The sequence below is a fragment of the Vulpes lagopus genome, chromosome 18 (assembly GCF_018345385.1).
Source record: "Vulpes lagopus strain Blue_001 chromosome 18, ASM1834538v1, whole genome shotgun sequence".
In the NCBI taxonomy this organism is placed as follows: domain Eukaryota; kingdom Metazoa; phylum Chordata; class Mammalia; order Carnivora; family Canidae; genus Vulpes; species Vulpes lagopus.
Genome location: NC_054841.1, coordinates 38,877,756 through 38,897,777, shown reverse-complemented (window position 1 = coordinate 38,897,777; position 20,022 = coordinate 38,877,756). Strand labels below are relative to the sequence as shown.

The window sequence follows — 20,022 nt, the reverse complement described above, 5'->3', positions numbered from 1 at the left end:
GTAAAGATAGAGGGCTGCAAGATTGAATGATGCACTGGAGGGATTTTTAATACTCCTATTTTAGTCAGTGTTTCTGGAAATAGATAAAATAAGGATAGAGGGTAAGAGCCCTGTCCTCATTGATATGCTGTCTCTCCTCTTCCTTAGAACTTCTTTTAAAACTAAATAAGTAATAATATGTCTTCTAAATAGAATTTCACAAATTATTCAGCCATCAGTTTATTGTAAAACGTATAAGTGGGTCATTTTTAGGTCAATAGAGTAGTCCCTTGTTTCTGAGAACTTTAGCAACTATTCTCTTTGATTTTCATTTGCTGGACACCTTGAGTTTATCTTGTGCCTTTATTCTTTCCTTCATTGGACTAAGACTGGACTTGTTTTATAACTGCCATTAAAAAGACATCTGTTGAGTGCTAGTTTGTTCTAGACTCATTGCTCTGTACTGGATCAGTTCTGGGATTCCAGCAGATCCCTTCCATCCACAGTTTTTCATATAGAGTAGAGTTTCAAGGATTTCCTTCATGTAAAAAATATGTTTCCCCTTTTCCTCTCTGTGATTCAGTTTTGACATTGAGAAATTATTACTGAAGAAATTAATACATGTTTATGTGTCATAGTTGATGTAGCAACAGTTTAGAGCTAAAAGCAGTAAAAGAAGTATGTGAATAGGTGCGTAGTTAGGTATGTAGGTATTCCATAATCTTTTTTAGAAACATAATATTACTACTGAAAAATTCTTAGAAGCTCTTATTCTTAAAAGAATATTAATATCAGGTCACCTAAGTGGTACAGTCGGTTAAGCATCTGACTGTTGGTTTTCATTTAGGTCGAAGTCTTGAGATTGAGCCCAGGAATCAGTGTAGAGTCTGAGTGAGATTCTCTCTTCCCTCTCTCTCTACCCCGATTGTGCTCACTCGCTTTCTCAAAAATAAATAAACCATTTTTTAAAAAAAGTTATTAATATCAAAATGAATAATCCTTAGGGCTTGGTGGGTCTTCTTCAGCATGCAAGATGATGTTTAGCAATATGCATTCTGAATATTTTATTAAAATGACTAATTTTTTAGATTCCTGGGAATAAAACTCCAAATCTGGTTAGTCTGATCTTAGTTCATATGTTCTCTTCATTTTATAGGCTTGGTTTTTTTAAAAAGATATTTTATTTATTTATTCATGAGAGACACAGAGAGAGAGAGAGAGAGAGAGAGAGAGAGAGGCAGAGACACAGGCAGAGGGAGAAGCAGGCTCCATGCAGGGAGCCCAACGTGGGACTCAGTCCCAGGTCTCCAGGATCACGCCCTGGGCTGAAGGTGGCACTAAACCGCTGAGCCACCTGGGCTGCCCTATAGGCTTGATTTTTAATTTAAATATTCTGATTTAGTAGACTGTTCAAATTTAATTAGGAAAAACCTAACCAATAAATCTGCTTAAAAATAGCCTTTTTTCATGGATGGATTACAGATAAAACAAGATAATTGTTGAAATTGGGTGATAAGAACGGGAGCTTGATTAAGCTGGCCTTACTGTTTTTCTGTATGTTTTCATTTTCATAATAAAAAATCACTGTTTAACAAATAAATTGTTTTAAATGATAACCCACAATGTACTATTCAACTATCGATAGTCACTGCAATTTCTCAGTTTTGTGAAAGAAAAGGCCACCTCCTTTCACTGTCCGCCACATAAAAATGTTCTTTTCTTTAGAATGTCTGTATCATTTCATTTTAGCCTCTTTAGCATTTCCTATTTTGAACTATTACTACTGATATATGTGTCTGTTTATGTATCTAGCTTTTTTTAATAGATTGTAAAATGTTTAAAGAAAGAAAACATGTATCTGATAGCTTTCATTTCTCCCCAAAACCCTACAGTTTTCATATTTATTAAATACTCCATGAATATTTGTTGAACAAAAAAAGAATAACTCAGATGGCAGTCATTTTGTAAACCAATCCATTTTAAAAACTGGTTGAATTCTAGATAACTATTTGATTTAAAAGAAATGATAGGGGCAGCCCCGGTGGCCCAGCGGTTTTGTGCCACCTTTGGCCCAGGGCGTGGTCCTGGAGACCCGAGATGGAGTCCCACATCCCTGCATGGAGCCTGCTTCTCCCTCTGCTGTGTCTCTGCCTCTCTCTCTCTCTCTCTCTCTCTCTCTCTCTCTCTCTTTCTCTCTGTGCTTCTCATGAATAAGTAAATAAAATCTTAAAAAAAAAAAAGAAATAATAGTACTATATGGTCTTGATGATCACAGTTTCGTAATATAGCTTGAAGTCAGGCATTGTGATGCCACCAGCTTTTGGTTTTCTTTTTTAATATTCCTCTGGCTAATTTGGGCCCTTCTCTGGTTCCATACAAATTTTTGGATAATTTGTTCTAGGGGGTGAGTAGGGGGATAGGATAATTAGATGATGGGCATTAAGGAGGGCATGTGATGTGGTGAGCACTGGGTGTTACATACAACTGATAAATTATTTTTTTAAGATTATTTATTTATTTATGAGAGATACAGAGAGAGGCAGAGACATAGGCAGAGAGAGAAGCAGGCTCTTCCCAGAGAGCCCGATGTGGGACTCAATCCCAGGACGCTGGGATCATGCCCTGAGCCAAAGCCAGACACTCAACCGCTGAGCCACCCAGGCATCCCTGATAAATTATTGAACACTACATCTGAAACTAATAATGTACTGTATATTGGCTAATTGAATTCAAATTTAAAAATAAATAAAATAAATGATAGAATTTTTGTTCATGGTCTTTGAAGTAAAATATATGTATTTTTACATTGAACTTAAAGGCTCTTGCTGAAGAAGCCAGTGAAGATGAACTTCCCTCTGATGTTGATTTGAATGACCCATACTTTGCTGAAGAAATTACAAAAATAGGTAAGCCATCCTGTATTTGAGTTTTTAATTGGAATTTTTTTTAAAAGGTGGCATGGATAGAAACAATATAAGCACTTACTTTCTTAAAACTCTTAGAATTTGTGTAGCTCTTTTAGTAGCTTATAAGCAGTTCTGTCCAATGGGGTACATTTCTCAGGTAAGGAAAGGACAGCATGCCCCCTGTACATACAGGAAGTAATTTTATTAGGAGGCTTTTGGTGGTATGATTGATTTAATGGTTTACTAGGGATTCTTTTCTCAGAAATATCCTTGTAGAAGGATTGATGAGAGAAAAAGGAAGTCAGTTTCTTAGGCGCTTTCACTACTTTTTTATGATGCGTCTACCCTAGGTTTTTGCAGAGGCTATGAAAAAGTAATAAAAGTGAAATAAATTTGTTGATGATTATGTGTATGTGTATATAATTTTCTTTTAATTTTTACATGGTATTTTAGTATAAAAGCTTTTCTGCTCAAGTATACAAAAACATCTATCTTCCATCTCATCCATTTTACATTTGTCCTGCTTCATCATTATAGATGAAAGCCAGCTTCCTTCCCTTTTCCCTTGGATCCCTGAATTATCTGGCATTCATTTCCTTATATCCAAGGAGCTTTATTTCCATTGCATATGCACTGCTCATTCTTTCCTGAATGTTTTCATTCTTACCTTTTTGGTATGTGTAAATGTGTGTGATAACATTCAGACCATACTTAGACAAGTCAGTGCAGGGACTACTGTAAGCATTTTCCATTTGTTCTCATTCCTTTTGACTTTCCCTGATGTAAATACCACACACATGAACTCCAAAAGGCTTGCTCTTGAAGCAACTCCAAGCTGGCATTGTAAAGAGAAGGATTTTATGAAGTTTCCCTGCTTTTTGTCCCTCATGACTAGTGGGCCAGAATAGTTCTCAACAGGAAAGTCAAAATTGCTCAAAATTATTTCCTGGTTGTTATAGCCTTTTAGCACTGACATTTTATTGATGAAAAGGAGATCAAGATGAATAAAGTCTGTTATAGGATGTCAGATTCTTAGGAATTGGAAAGGGAAATGGAAACTTAGCATACTCTGCTTTTTATCATACCTGAGCAGTCATTTCTAGAATTTGATGGATTTTAGCCTTATCCTCTGATTTCAGGAAACAAAATTTATAATGGAGAAATGCAAAGCATTATAGTTTCCTTGTTCTCATTCCAAAGTGCTTCATTTGGCATATACAGTCTGGTCAGATTGTAGAACTCGGGATAGGATTCAGAGAGTAAGTTAAAAATGTTTTGATGGCTTGGGGTAGCTTGTTTCCTGGAATCAGCACATTTAAGTTATGAATAAGCCTTCTCTAAAGGTAGTAGCAGAAGTTCCAAGGGAAAGTATAGATAAATTTGTTTGCTTTCAATATGCTTTTGATTTCAGAGTATATTCTAGAGTAATTATTTATATGTGGGCTAAAGTTGTTTATTATCTTTTTTTTTTTTTTTTGGTTTTTTGATTTTTTAAAAAAGATTTAATTTATTTATTCATGAGAGACACAGAGAGAGAGGCAGAGACATAGAGAGAGAAGCAGATTCCATTTAGGGAGCCCGATGTGGGACTCCATCCCAGGACCCCAGGATCAGGCCCTGGGCTAAAGGCAGTGCTAAACCACTGAGCCACCCGGGCTGCCCCCTATTTTTTTGTTGTTGTTGCTGTTGTTTCAGATTTTATTTATTTATTCATGAGAGACAAGGAGAGAGAGGCAGAATCATAGGCAGAGGGAAAAGCTGGCTCCTGCGGGATTCCCAATGCAGGACTCGATCCCAGGACCCCAAGATCACAACTTGAGCCAAAGGCAAATGCTCAACCACTGAGCTGTCCAGGCGCCCCTGAAGCTATTTCTTTAAAAGGGAAAAAGAAAAACAGAAAGCTTGAGAAGTCTATGGTATTAGGGAAGACATGGTAAACAGGTAAATAAAGGTATTATGAGAATATGATCAGTGTTTTAAAGAAAATAGGGTAATATATAAGGTATAACTGAGAGGAAGGAGAGTAGCTTACTCTAGTTGTACGGTTGGCACAAAGGGCTTTTCCAAGGTGAGGATATTTGATTAAGACCTTTAGAATGAGGAGTCCAGCATAAAGAATGTTGCAAACAAGGGGAAAGTAGCTAGAAAGGCTGTGAGGTAAGAAAGAATTGTGTTGGAGAAATTGAAAGACCCCACTATGGCTGGAGCATAATCAGAGGAGTTTGGTGTGAGACCAGGACACTGGATCAACCCTGCAAGGTCTTGTGTCATGGCAACACATTTGGATTTTACTCTCCTGACAATGGGACACCATTGAATGATCTTTAAGCGAGAACATGATGATCTTGTGTGTATTCTGGTTCCTGTGAAGAGCACAGGATTGGAGCATTGGTGAGAGCTGGGAGACGAGGCTTTTTGCAAGAGATGATGGTTGCTTTAGATAGCATGCAAATAATAGAATTGGAAGGAGAGAAGTAAATGGAATTCTAGATGTATTTTGGACGTAGACTTGCTCACTTACTTGAATAAGGAAGAAATTTAGCAGAATTCCAGATTTTTGGTTTGAGTCTCTGGAAGAATATTCTTCCATTTTTGAGTTAGGAAGTAATGTAGGAACAATAGGTTTGGGTGGGAAATAAGGTCAAGAGGTATTAGGTTATATTTATAAAGGAGTCTGGGGCAGCCCTGGTGGCTCAGTGGTTTAGTGCCACCTACAGCCTAGGCCGTGATCTTGGAGACCTGGGATCGAGTCCCACGTCGGGCTCCCTGCATGGAGCGTGCTTCTCCCTCTGCCTGTGTCTCTGCTTCTCTCTGTGTGTCTCTCATGAATAAGTAAATAAAATCTTTAAAAAAAAATAAGGGAGTCTGGGTGATCAACTGAGAAGTCAGTGCAGATACAAGCTTAGGAATCAGTAGCATGTAAATAATATTTCAAACTGTGGAACTGGAAGTAAAAAGCATTGATAAGAGAGGAGGATGCAGGATGGGCTCTGAGGTTGGTACCTACACAGTACTATTACTCTGTCATACTGGTGAAGGTACTACTTTGGAAGGTAGGGGAGGGGGAATGTTGAAGAAACTGAGAAGTAGCTGTGGAAGGAGGAAAAGCATTAGTGTTTGGAACGGTGTATAGTTCAAGCCCCGTTGAACAGAACAGAGACATTATAAGCCAGATGGACTTGGATACGTTTATAACACCTTTGCCTTTGGCAATCCCATAGAGCTAAACTTACATGCTCTTCAGAATATGGAGGAATTGAGTTCATTGATTAATGCCAGACCTAGTGCTTGGCTTGTGTTAGGAGCCAATGTGAGTACTAGAAATCTTTTCTCATTTTTCCTTCTATATTTCCCCCTACACTATAAACTTGCTACAATTTTTTTTTCTAAACTGCAAACTTGATGTCAGTGAGAGTTTCAGAAATATGATATACATCTAGAATGAGTTAAAAGTTATTTTTTCTTAGAAATGAAATATAGTTGACCCTTGAATAACATAGGTGTGAACTGCACTATGAACTGTGAATCCACTTTTACGTGGATTTTTTTATGATACAGTACAGTACTATAAATATATTTTCACTTATATTTTCTTAATAAAATTTTTTCTAGCTTTATTGTAAAAATATACATAGTACCAACAAATATACAAAATATGTGTTAATCAACTGTTTATGTTATTAAGGCTTTAGGTCAACAGTAGGCTAGTAGCTACTAGGAGTGGATTTTTAACCATGTGAGGGGTCAGTGCCCCTAACTTCTGCTTGTTCAAGGGTCAACTGTATTTGAAAAATTTGTTTATTGCTATCTAATTGCATAAACTCTTTAATAAGACTGTTTTTGAAGAAGTAGAAGTTAAAGTACGTCACTTGTAAATATACCCTATTAAAATGTATCCTTTGCCTTGACTTTTTTTGAGAGAGAGAGAGCGCAAGGGGAAGAGCAGAAGGAGAGGGAGAAGCAGACTCTCCACTGAACAGGGAGCCTGATGTGGGGCTCAGTCCCAGGATCCTGAGATCATGACCTGAGCCAAAGGCAGAAGTTTAACCAGCTGAGCCACCCAGGCATCCCTGACTTGACAACTTTAGATATTTGATAAATGATAAACTACCATGAAAATCTAACAATATGCTACCCATACTTGATTCATTCAAGCAGTATGTTTAGTGCTGCATGTATATGTTGATTAACAGTTTAAAAATGCTTTCATATGTATTCTGTCCTCTAATCCAAACTTCAGCCCACTTTATAGATAAGTAAATTGGAGCTCAAAAAATTTAATTGCACAAAGGCCAGTGGTAGATGGTAGAACCTGAGTCTTAATGGACTCCCTTTACTTTTTGAAACCGTTGAAGTATGTTGTAAAGACCAAAGCCAGAGCCAAGACTCATGTGTATAAGAGGTGAACATGGGGAATTGCTGGATTTCCAAGCAAAGCCAGAATGCCCAGGTCCAGAGGATGGTTAACAGACTGTATCTGTATCTGATTATGGGCAAGTGGTCTTCTACCTTGCTGCAAAAACATTGAACTGCAGGGGAGCTTACCACTCGTGTCTGGTCAGTACTGAGATGGCGTTTGCCCTCCAGTGAATTATTTTAACTGTTCTCATAAGAAGGGCTCAGCTGAACCCTTTGGAGGAAGTTTTTTTATGAGAATACTTCTCGGACATTACAAGTAATGGAAAATGGAATTTCCTTTGCAGATACTCCTTTTACAGTTCAACTTTTTACAATACATCTTTTTCCATAGATATATTCTGGTACATTTTTTGCTTAGAGTGATAGTGTAGTAGACTCAGTAAGGATTGTTTAGATTTATTTTTTTAAGCCATAACATCTGATTTAGAATCTCTGGTAGTATTTAACCTATTAGAATCATCCAGGTGCACTTTTCACAGCAGTCCCAGGACACATATTTCTTACTTGACAAAAAGATGTACCGAAAAGTAAATATAACATTTCAGAACAGAGGCTTTCATTTCCCTAGTACTCTTCATCTAACTTAGGTCTGATAACTTTCCAAACAGAAACAAAAAACAAAAACAATTCTTTTTAAAAATAATTAAGGTGTGCCCTCTTAGTATGATCTTGTTAACAGTGCAGAAAAGATCTCTACACATTATTCATCTTCTGACTAAACAGTTTGGGCCAGCACGGTAAATTCTTTGTAAGCAAAGAAATTTTCATCATGTTAAAATTGGATATCATTTTTAGCTCTGACCATTTTGGAGATTCTTTTTTTTCTTCTTTGGTACAGTCTTTCTTTCAAGTTTATTTTTATGGCTTTCACCAGGTTGTTATAAAATCCGGAATAGTTCATTGTGGGTTCTTTGAAATTATTTCCCACAGCTGTATATGAAGATCTTTATCTCCTTTATGTATTAACCATATACAGCCTGTTTTTCTTTCTTGCCACAGAACAATCTTCTGCATATGTCACTTGTCCATTCACTTCAAAAGGAGCTCTTGCCTTGAGAACATAGAAGCAGAAGTAAACTTAGGCTGTAGAAGTCAGACCCTAAGAAAGGGAACTTTGATGATATTTATATAGGTAGATAGATACATACATATTTTAAAATATAGAAAAAGTTATAATCTCAAAGTAGATACATCGTTTCCTGAAAAACATTTAAGGTAGGAACAGTAAGGATTTTCACTTTAGAAAGAAAGGCTGTCTACAAATATTTCTTCCTGGAAGTAGACAAATGACTTGGTAGCCCTGACTTGGTAGCCCTGAGGAAACTAAGCAGCACTTTTATGCTGGACATGGCTTAGAAGTACAGCGGGGACTTAGTGCTCACAGAGCAGTTTGTTAAAGCCTCTCTCAACTTTTAGGCTTTACTTTTCCTGTTATCCCTCATTAGCTGCAGTTATTCAATCATTATATGTTTTGTGAGTTTGTTTTTTTTTTTTTTTTTTTATTTCACGACAAAATGTATTTTAAACAGAAAGAGTTTTAACAAGGAGAATGACGTTTGATAGTGAAGGAGTGTTTGTTTAGTAGAAAGCCTGAGCTGGACTGCTTGGGTTTGAATCATAATTCCTTCGCTTAACTAAATTTAAGAGAATTACTTAATTTCTCTGTGCTTCAGTTTCTTCATCCACAGAATGAAGATTACAACAAATAATAGAATCTACCTCATAGCATTGTTCTGAGGATTATATTAGTTAATATATATATATAATGAGTAAAAGAGTACTACTGCCTGATACACAGTTAAGTGCTATGTAAGCATTAATCATTATTACCTTAGAGACTATCAGTTTCTCTGTGTTGGAGGCACAGAGCACAGCTTAGCCAAAGAAAACTGTTGAGTAGAGAAGATTGGCATTGTTTAATAATATTCTAGAGTAACAGAACATGTCTTTGTCGATTCTAAAACCTCTTACTCGTTAGACTAGTCTTTCATTCTTTTAGTACCCTAATACCGATTCCCTTTGCACTGTTCCCACTCCAACAGACACACACACAAAGGAAGAAAACAATAAGGCATCAGCATGATCACAAAGGAACCCAGGGTATCTTATATATGTGTAGTAATAGCAAGCACTTTATAGCACCATGTGTCAGGTATTAACTGAGCTCTTCACATTTACCAATTTATTTAGCCTTCACGATAACCCTATGAGGTAGGCGCTACTATTATAATCCCCATTTTACAGATAAGGACACAGGCCCAAACTGCCACAGCCTAAGTGAGGTACAGGTAGAATTTAAACCCAGGCTAACTGCTCCAGGTTCAAGTGCTCTTAACTGCTGCACATGACTATCTCTTATTTAGGACAAGGACATCTCTAACATCTTGTGGTTTACAGAAGCCCCTGAGGCCCCGGAAATACAAGCTGTGTACCAATCAGGAGCCACTGTTACTATAAGCAGTTTTGCCTAATAATAGGGCTAGAAAATTAACTGAAGATCAAATTTGTCTTTAGAGAAGGAAGAAGTTTTGTCAAACTTTTACTATGAAATTCTTACTATAAAGATGAATTTTTCATTTTCCAGATGAGTTTTTTATATATGGAGTTTTAAGAGTTTATATATTAAAATCACTTGTTTTTCTTTGTGATTTCTTCTATTATCCTTGCACTAAGAAAATATTTCTTCTATTTAAGATCAGGAAACCATTCTCAATTTCTCATAGGTTTTTTTTTTTTAATCTTAATATTTAACTCTTTAATGCACCGGCATTTGGTTTTCCTGTACATTATGAGGTGAGGCTATAACTTGATTTTTTCCTCTAGAATAAAGTGGATCTCCCAGGAGCAGTTACTGAATAATCCCCTTTTTCCAGTGATATTGCATTACATTACCTTACTAAGCCATACTGTTCTATCATATGAGTGAATGTTGAATTTTATCAAATGCCTGTTCTGTATCTATTGAAACGGTCTTATGGTTTTTCTTTTTTAGTTAATGATGAGGCTATACATTACTTTCAGAAGAAATTCCTTCTTTGTAATATTCATTCACCCTATCCAGATGTATTTATTTCATTCATACCCATAGTTATCTCTCAGTGGTATTTTTTTACTTTCTTTAGTTTTTATACATTTATTGATAAGGTTATTCCTAGACATGTTGTGTTTTTGTTCTTAGTGTAATTTTTCACTCTTATGTGTTGGTTTGTTGTGCCAGGTATAAAAGAAAAGAAAAAATCAATGAAATCTACAAAAGATGGCACATCTCCAGTGGAAGATGCTGACATAGAGAGACAAAAGGTAAAACATCATTGTTACATGCCTAGTAGATAATTGATAGATACAATTTAAATGAACTTATCTACATGAGTTTCTAGTGTCCCTAATGAAAAAAAATAACTGACTTCACTAATGAAATTTATAAATAAATTATAAAAGGTATAATTAAATATTTTAACAGTATAGGTTTTTTTAAAAGATTTATTTATTTATTTATTTGAGACAGAAAGAGAGAGAGCATGCATGGAGGGGAGGGGCAAAGGGAGAGAATCTCAAGCAGACTCCACTGAGTGGGGAGTCCAACATGGGGCTTAATCTCACCACCTGAGGTCATGACCTGAGGTGAAATCAAGTCAAACGCTTAACTGCCTGAGCCACCCAGGTGCTCCTAGCAGTATACTTTTTAAGTACAAGCCTTTTTATCTTTTTATCAAACATTTTTCCAGCTAGTACAAAGTTGAAATGTTATCTCAAATCCAAGACATTTCCCTTTTGTTTTCTTTTTCCCTTTTTGACTTAGAGGAAAATAGCTATTAAAAAAATTCTTGCTATAACTAAGTCAAAAAAATGCTACTATTAAAACTTTGATATAATATTGCCATAAGTTTAATTTTTTTACTTTTTTTAGTTTAAATTAACATATACTGTGTTATTCGTTTCAGAGGTAGAGTTTAGTGATTCATGAGTTGCATATAACACCCAGTGCTCATTACATCAAGGAGCCTCCTTAATGCCCATCACCCAGTTATCCCATCCCCCCACTTATCTCCCCTCCAGCAAACCTCAGTTTGTTTCCTATAGTTAAGAGTCTCTTATGTATGGTTTGTCTCCCTCTCTGATTTCATCTTGTTTTATTTTTCCCTCCATTCTCCTTCTGTTTCTTAAATTCCACATAAGTTAAATCATATGATTGTCTTTCCTTGATTGACTTATTTTACTTAGTATAAATATCCTCTAGTTCCATCCATGCCATTGCAAATGGTAAGATTCTTCTTTTTTGATGGCTGAGTAATATTCTATTGTGTATATACTACATCTTTTTTATCCATTCATCTGTCTGTGGACATCTGGGCTCTTTGGCTATTGTGGACATTGCTGCTATAAACGTCGGGGTGCAGGTACCCCTTCCGATCACTATGTTTGTATCCTTAGGCTAAATACTTAATAGTGTAATTGCTGAGTTGTAGGGTAGCTCTGTTTTTAACTTCTTGAGTAACCTCCATACTGTTTTCCATAGTGGCTGCATCAGCTTGCATTCCCACCAGCAGTGTACGAGGGTTCCCCTTTCTCTGTATCCTCACCAACATCTCTTGTTTCCTGGCTTGTTAATTTTAGCCATTCTGACTGGTTTGAGATAGTATCTCATTGTGGTTTTGATTTGTATTTCCTTGATTCTGAGTGATGTTGAGCTTGAGACTTCATCAAGATATAAAGCTTTAGCACAGCAAAGGAAATAGTCAGTAGAACCAAAAGACAGACAACTGAATGGGAGAAGATATTTGCAAATGGCATATCCAAAATCTATAAAGAACCTACCAAACTCAACACCCAAAAAACAAATAATTCAGTGACGAAATGGGCAGAAGACGTGAACAGACATTTCTCCAAAGAAGACGCAAATGGCCAACAGACACATGAAAATGTTGCCATAAGTTTTAATTCAATCTGAATCTGTCCTATAATTCAGACTTTGTTTTTGTGTTGTTAAGTGCCAATTTCTCTCTTATTATGACAAACAACATAAATGTTAATGTATAAGATTAAAGATTAAAGTCTGTCTTGGAAATGCAGTGACCTTTATGCTTCACTGACTCCAGAGATCCATGGCACAGATTAATACGTATTTTTGCTAAGGCAGGAGTTGGGGTCAACAATGTCCCTATGACTGATGTTTGTGTCACTCCCTGCCTGATCACCTAAACTCTGCATGATAATGCATCTTTTCTATTTTCCATTTATTGCACATTACAGTAATGCTCATAGAGTAAAGGAGCCCAAAGAAAATCTTTCTTTTGTGGAAAGTGGCTCTTCCAGTGATGGAAGTGAAAGGAAATTAAAGCAATCTAAAGTGTAGTATAGAAAGATTCACAAAAGTCTGGAAGTAAACTCTATTTTCTCTAGTATACATGGGTGTTTACTTAGTTCCTCAAGGTTCATGTTTAATCCCATAGTTGGAAGAAAATTCCACTGTTTAGTGAAAACAGACATACTTCAGAAGCAAATATTACGATTCTGCCTTCATAGTAGTATATCAATATTGAAAAAGTAAAGGCAAAAAAAGCAAAAGAAAAAAAAATTCCTTGCCATTAAAGCACACGTTTGGAAAGTGTTGTTTGTTTCACAAATACTACATGATTTTGATAAGTTTAGTGTCATTGCTTAAAAAGACCAAAGTGAAAATGAGAAATTTTTATTTGGGGGTTTGAGGACTCTTTCTTATAGCCTATTATTAACCAGTTACATGAAGTGAAATGTGGTCTTGTTTTTAAGGAAAAACTTTCACTCCTCTCCTGCTCTTGGTGATGTTGCCTCTAAAAATTTTACCTTGTTGCACTACAAAGATCTCTGGGTTTCTTTATGAGTTTTGGTAATCCACAATCAGTTTAATTTTATGACACTCAACCATACTAGTTTATGACAGATGTCATCCCAGAGCATTAGTGACTGGGTTCTCCTTTCCTAGAAGGGCTATCTGTGCCCCATACTTCTGCTTGGGGAAGAAAAAAGACTGTTATATATTTGATCTTTTTTTTTCTCTTCACAGGCTGAAATGGCTTTGCTCATGATGGATGAGGAGGAAGAGAATAAGAAACACTTTAATTACAACAAGATTGTAGAGCACCAGAATCTGAGCAAAAAGAAGAAAAAACAGCTTATAAAAAAGAAGGAATTATTGGAGGATGACTTTGAGGTAACCGGGACAAATGTCATTAGCCTCTTAAAGCTGGTGTTGAATTTAAAGTCAGCTCTGGAGATGAGCATTGAGCTCAAACAGCCAAAGTTAGCCTGAAATGATTTAGGAAGGGCCTGTAGTGGAGCCAGGCTACCTACCATCTTTCAGTCCAAGATAGCCAATTCATCCCAGGGTGGATCAGATCACTGTTTAGTTGAGCACCAAATGAAGTATTGGCTTGTCTTTTGGTTGTAGCAAAAATACACAGCTTTGCTTTTTTTTTTTTTTTTTTTTTTTTTTTTTAATACCTAGCTTTTAATGTTAACAATCACATGTAGTGTGATGCTCATGATGAGAAGGATATGCATACTCAAGCTTAACTGAGAAATAGCAGGCTCCTGTCACAATGTCACAGACTCACTGTACAGTGGCCACTACAGTAGGCCATGCTTTTTGTTTTGTTTTGTTTTACTACATCTATTGTTTTTGTCATTCCTTCTTTTTCCTCTTTTTGCTAGTAATAACATATTCCTAAAGGCCATTCCACTCCTATGTGTGTGAGCCTGTACAAAAAAATCTACAAACTGCTATCAGCAACTACTTAATGACTTCCAAGAACAGGCCTTAAAACTCCATTGAAGATCTGTGGGAAAACAATTTTCTAATGAGTCAATACAAAACGCTCATATTTGTTATTTTATATAATGGACAACTCACTTTCAGACTTTGGCCCTATTTCTGGGCCTGGTGATTCACTGGTTTAATGGTTTTCCTTTTGGATTTGCAGGTAAATGTTAAGGATGCACGGTTTCAGGCAATGTATACCTCCCACTTGTTCAATTTGGATCCTTCAGATCCTAATTTCAAGAAAACAAAAGCTATGGAAAAAATCCTTGAGGAGAAAGCCCGGCAGAGAGAACAAAAAGAACAAGAACTTACTCAGGCAATAAAGAAAAAAGAGAGTGAAATTCAAAAGGAGTCACAGAAGAGGTCCATTGATCCTGCCTTGTCAATGTTGATTAAATCTGTAAAAAATAAAACACAGCAGTTTCAAGCAAGAAAAAAACAAAAAGTCAAGTAGCTGTATATTGTTTCTTTTTGGATTGAGAATGTGTTCTCCTAAAGTATACTGAAGTGATTGAAGGGAATATTTATTGGGAACAAAGCTATCTTTCAAGAATATGAATAAGATCTTATTCTGACCATTGTAGAATTTCTCCCACTTGTATAACAATTTGACCTAATTGTGGATGATTGACAGATTTGTCCTATATATTACTACAGATTAATCATAATTAATTTAACAAAATAGGGGATTTATAAAACTTTTGTATTCTATGACACTCAACCATACTAGTAGAAACTTACTCTTAGCCTAATTTTTTAAAAGATGGTTTACAATTGTATGTAAAAAATAGAGCAGTACCCAGTTTTTAAGTCTGAATAAGAGTTATAATTTGAAAATATATATATGTTATATACATTAGTTTCTCTGGGAAGAGGAGGCAGATTTAGGTGTCTGTAAATTTATTTTTCTAGCCATAATGTATAGAAGCCAAAAATTTTCTTTATTTTGTTTGTTCATGTTTATTATAGTTTGTTTATAAAAATTAATTTGTAGATAAAAGTGGAAAATATTTTTATTATTTTATGTAGGACTGATTTATTTCATTTTATGTACCTTAAATAAAATACTCTCTGAAAAAATACCTGAAAAGTTGATTAAGAGGACAATTCTATGAAGAGGCAGTTCCAAGTTTATATTGCTTATAATTGTGTTTGAAATGTAAACTCTGCAATGATTTTTCTATTTGTAGTAACAAAATTCTTCTGTCTGCCCTTCAGATTTTTGGAATGCTTAGAAGGGTAGATATGCTGCTATAGAGTTTAAGGAATCTGAATTCCTTTTAAAATTAAAGCATTACTTTAAGGCTTTAATACTCCTGGATCTCATCTGGTCTATCTAGGTTTTGTACACTATTAACCATTTAGAGAGGAGAATTAGGTGTACTATCTAAATAAATAAAAATAAAAACCAAAATGGTCACTTGAAACAAATGATAAATATGGTAGCTTCTGAAGAACAGTAGGAGTTTAGCCACGTTTGTGGTTAATAGTAAACTTGACATTTTTGGTATAAAAATTTATGTGTTTTCAAGAATAAAAGGATGTAAAAGAGGTATGTGAAGATAAGGGTGTATAAACAGTCTCTGAAAAAAAAAACATTTAATATGCCCATTATAACAGGAAAATGCAGAGTATTGTGCAGGAAATTGTGGGTTTTTAAATAAAGCACTGGCTTTGTTAAGTAACTCAGCAGAATAGATCAGTGTTCCTATTGATCCCATCTGTCAACTTCCCAGTATTTATCTACTCATCATTGAAAAGACCATGAAAAAAAAAAGTAAAGAAAGACCATGAATCTTAATATGTTTATGAATATAGTACATAAACAGTTTTATAATTATTCATATTTCATTTATGCAAGGAAAAATACTTGTTTCCTTTAAACTGTTTAATCATGATGTAGGGATTACTCAGTTTTATTTTAAGATTCCTGTGAAACTTAGCCCTTTGGTTTTTTGATTGGTTTGTTTTTTTGTTTTTGAATTCTATCCTTTTCAGTCACTGTTTTTAATTATAAATCTCATTTTACTAGTCAGGCATGTAACTGCTTATAGCAAATAAATTGAGCTTGTAAGTTATGCATAGCCTTGGCTCCTTTTCTCAAAGAGTTGGTATTTTTTAGGTAGGAAAAAAAGGATAGTATTGTCGGGTACAGCATTAAATAAACATTCCACACCAAGAACGTGAAGATCTCAATAAATAATTGTTGGTAGTAAAACTCGGGATAAAAATGGCCACTGTCAAAATTCAGCAAACGATGTAAAGGTAGTTTGGGTGACTTATGAGGTCACATTTACATGATTTTTTGTTGTTGTTGTTAGTATCCTTAATACCAAAACCAGACAAAGACAGTACAAATAAAACTAGAGACTGACGTTAGTACACAGAAATGTGATTGCTTCTGAGAGTCTCATGTATTTATGTGTAAAAATCCTCAAAATAAGCAAATCACAGCCAACAACATTATAAAAAGAATTCTACACAATAACCAATGGGGTTTAATTTCAAGTACACAAAGCTAGTTCATTCAAAATCAACATAATCCATTATATTGACAGGCTAACGAAAAAGTATATGATCATATCAATTGATGAGATAAAGTATTTGACAAAATCTAACATCCTTTCATGATCAATAATAGGTCTGGAATAGAAAATACCTAACTTGATAGAGCGCATTTACCAAAAAAACTAAAATTAACATACTTTCTAGTAAAAGACTGAACGCTTTCCTCCTGAGTTTGAGAACGAAGCCAGGCTGTCTTAGGGTTTTTGGTTTTGTTTTGTTGTGCCCAAGATTGCGAATCCGAGAAACCACCAAGGAGCCGACACCGATGCAAGCGCACGAGGGTTTATTATCAAGCTCGAGCTTGGGTCCAAGTATACCCGACACAGCCGAGCAGGGACTTGGACCTCCAAGTGGGTTACAGCTGGGCTTTTTATAGGCTGGTCTAGGGGATTTTCAGAAGGGGTGGAGGAATTTCTCCAAGTTCTGTTTACCTTCTGATGTGGGGCTTTCAAGGGCATTGAGCTCTGTTCTCATTCTAATATGAGACTTTCTACCACGGGGTGGGCTCTGTTGTCTTTCTGATATGGGATTACCTGCCGAGGACATTGAGGACATTCTGCAGTTTTTCCCATAAAGTTCAACTTTTATTCACAAGGGCCTAAGATGGCTGTACTTGTGCTAATGATAAACTTTAGGTGGGATGGCCTTAATTTTTCTCAGCCTCCACAGTTTTTAAAGATTTTATTTACTTATTCATGAGAGAGAGAAGCAAGCTCCATGCAGGGAGCCCAACGTGGGACTCGATTCCGGGTCTCCAGGATCACTCCCTGGGCTGAAGGTGGCGCTAAACCGCTGAGCCACCCGGGCTGCCCAGGCTGTCTTGTTTTAACCCTGTCTTTTAGACTTTTTCTGTATTCTGATGCTTTCTTTGACCAGTGGAGCCTTGCTAACCCTAGAGAAACTGCCCCTCACAGGGCTAGCCAATTCCTAGGGATAGTAAATAACTTGCAGGCAAGCATGCCTTTCAAATGCAAACCAATCCAGAGCCCATACCCCTTAACATCTCCTTTATTTTGCTTTCATATTCAGGGCTCTGTCTCCCTGCCCTAAACACTCTAGGGCCAGGAACCCAACTAGGAACAGCCCCTATACTCAAGAGCCGACTGAAATTCAAATCCACAAATGCTAATAAACCTGCTGACTCTGTCTCACCCATTCCTCACCATAGAAGCCACAAATACAGCTTGCCCACATTTTCCCCTGCTTTCTCTGCCTCCTGACTAACCCTAGTGTTCTTCTTTATGACCCCTTTCTGTGACGTACTATTCCTCATCTTTCTAAGGGATATGGAGTATAAAAATTTACATCATGGAGGCGCCTGGGTGGCTCAGTTGGTTAAGCATCTGGCTTCAGCTCAGTCATGATTCCAGGGTCCTGGGATGAAGCCCTGCTGAGCAAGGAATCGGCTTGTTCCTCTGCCCCTTCCCCCTTCCCTGCTTATGTGGTCTCTCTTGCTCTCTCTCAAATAATAAAGTAAAAATTTAAAAAAACAAAAACAAAAAAACTTTCATCATGATAGTCATTTCCATGTGTGCTTGCCTTACTGTATCTATATAAACAAATCCCAAGGACCCTTAAAACAATGTCCACTCATTCTCACTACTCTTATCTAACACAATACTGGAAGTTCTAGCCACTGCAAGAAAGGAATAAAAATAAGCATACAGATTGGAAAGAAAGAAGTAAAACTGCCCCTATTTGCAGATATATGATTGCATATGTAGAAAATCCCAAGGACTCTACAAAAACAAAAAAACCTCAAACTAATAAATGAGTTCAGCAAGATCACAGGATACAATGTCTTGCAAACAAGAATTAATCACATTTCTTTCTTAAACTTTTTTTTTTTTTTTTTAATTCATGAGAGACACATAGAGACGCAGAGACACAGGCAGAGGGGGAAGCAGGCTCCATGCAGGGAGCCCAGTGGGGGACTCCCATACTGGGACTCCGGGATCATGCCCTGGGCCAAAGGTGGACACGCAACCGCTGAGCCACCCAGGTGTCCCTAATCACATTGCTATATACTGTACTAACAATGAACATGTGGAAACTGAAGTTAAAAATATAGTTGTTGCAAAGAAAATAAAATACTTAGATAACAAATACCAAAACATGTACAGAATTTGTATGCTGAATATTACAAATTGCTGATGAAAGAAACCAAAGAAGACAAATAAATGAGACATTCTATGATCAGAGGTTAGAAAACTCAACACAGTAAAGATGTCAATTTTCCCCCAAACTGATGTATAGATTAATGCAATTTCTTTCTTTTCCTTTTTATTTTTATTTTTATTTTTTTTCTTTTCCTTTTTACTCAAGTACAGTTGACACATAATATTACTTTAGTTTCAGGTATACAACACAGTGATTTGACAAGTTTATATATATGTCATACTATGCTCACAAGTGTAGCTACCATCTGTTGCCATACAACACCATTACAATACCACTGATTGGATTCCCTATACTAGGCCTTTTATTCCTGCAACCTTTTTTTTTTTAAAACAAAAAGATTTTATTTCTTTATTAATGAGAGACACAGAGAGAGAGAGAGGCAGAGACACAGGCAGAGGGAGAAGCAGGCTCCATGCAGGGAGCCCGATGTGGGACTCAATCCTGGGTCTCCAGGATCAGACCCTGGGCTGCAGGCAGCACTAAACCACTGTGCCACTGGGGCTGCCCAACCCTTTCATTCCATACCTGGAAGCCTATGTATCTCGCTCCCCTTCCCCAGTTTTGTCCATCCACCCCACGTCCTCTCTAGCAACCATCAGTTTGTGCTCAGTATTTATGGGTCTATTTCTGCTTTCTGTTTGATTTTTTTATTCATTTGTTTTTTGGAATCCACATATAGATGAAATCTTATGGTATTTGTCTTTTTCTGTCTGACTTCTCTCAGCATAATACACTCTAGGTCTATCCATTGTTGTTGCAAATGGCAAGATCTCATGATCTTTTTATGATTGAATAATATTCCAGTTGTGTGTGTGTGCATGCATCTTTATACATTCTTCTATCAGTGGTCACTTGGGTTGCTTCCACATCTTGGCTATTGTAAATAATGTCACAATGAACATAAGGATGCATATATCTTTCAAAAAAGTGTTTTTGTTTTCTTTGGGTGAATACCCAGTAATGGAATTACTGGATCATACAGTATTTCTATTTTTAGTTTTTTGAGGAACCTTCATAGTGTTCTCCAAGTGGCTGAACCAATTTAGGTTCCCACCAACAGTATGTGAGATTTTTTTCCTACACATCTTCCCCAACATTTGTATTTCTTGTTGTTGTTGTTGACTATAGTCCTTCTGACAGGTGTAAGGTGATATCTCATTGTGGTTTTGA

General features: G+C 36.3%; 1 protein-coding gene across 3 annotated transcripts in view; it reads left to right on the top strand.

The window, feature by feature from the left end:
* The window catches only part of ESF1 (ESF1 nucleolar pre-rRNA processing protein homolog), a 64,723-nt gene extending 48,545 nt beyond the window's left edge, over positions 1 to 16,178 (top strand). For all 3 annotated transcript variants that reach the window (XM_041732757.1, XM_041732759.1, XM_041732758.1), the window contains exons 11-14: positions 2,798 to 2,885; positions 10,522 to 10,604; positions 13,348 to 13,494; positions 14,264 to 16,178. In XM_041732757.1, the coding sequence (XP_041588691.1) occupies positions 2,798 to 2,885; positions 10,522 to 10,604; positions 13,348 to 13,494; positions 14,264 to 14,557 (612 nt within the window). In that variant the 3' untranslated portion in view covers positions 14,558 to 16,178. The remainder of the gene's footprint in view (positions 1 to 2,797; positions 2,886 to 10,521; positions 10,605 to 13,347; positions 13,495 to 14,263) is intronic.
* The last annotated feature ends 3,844 nt before the right edge of the window (positions 16,179 to 20,022 follow it).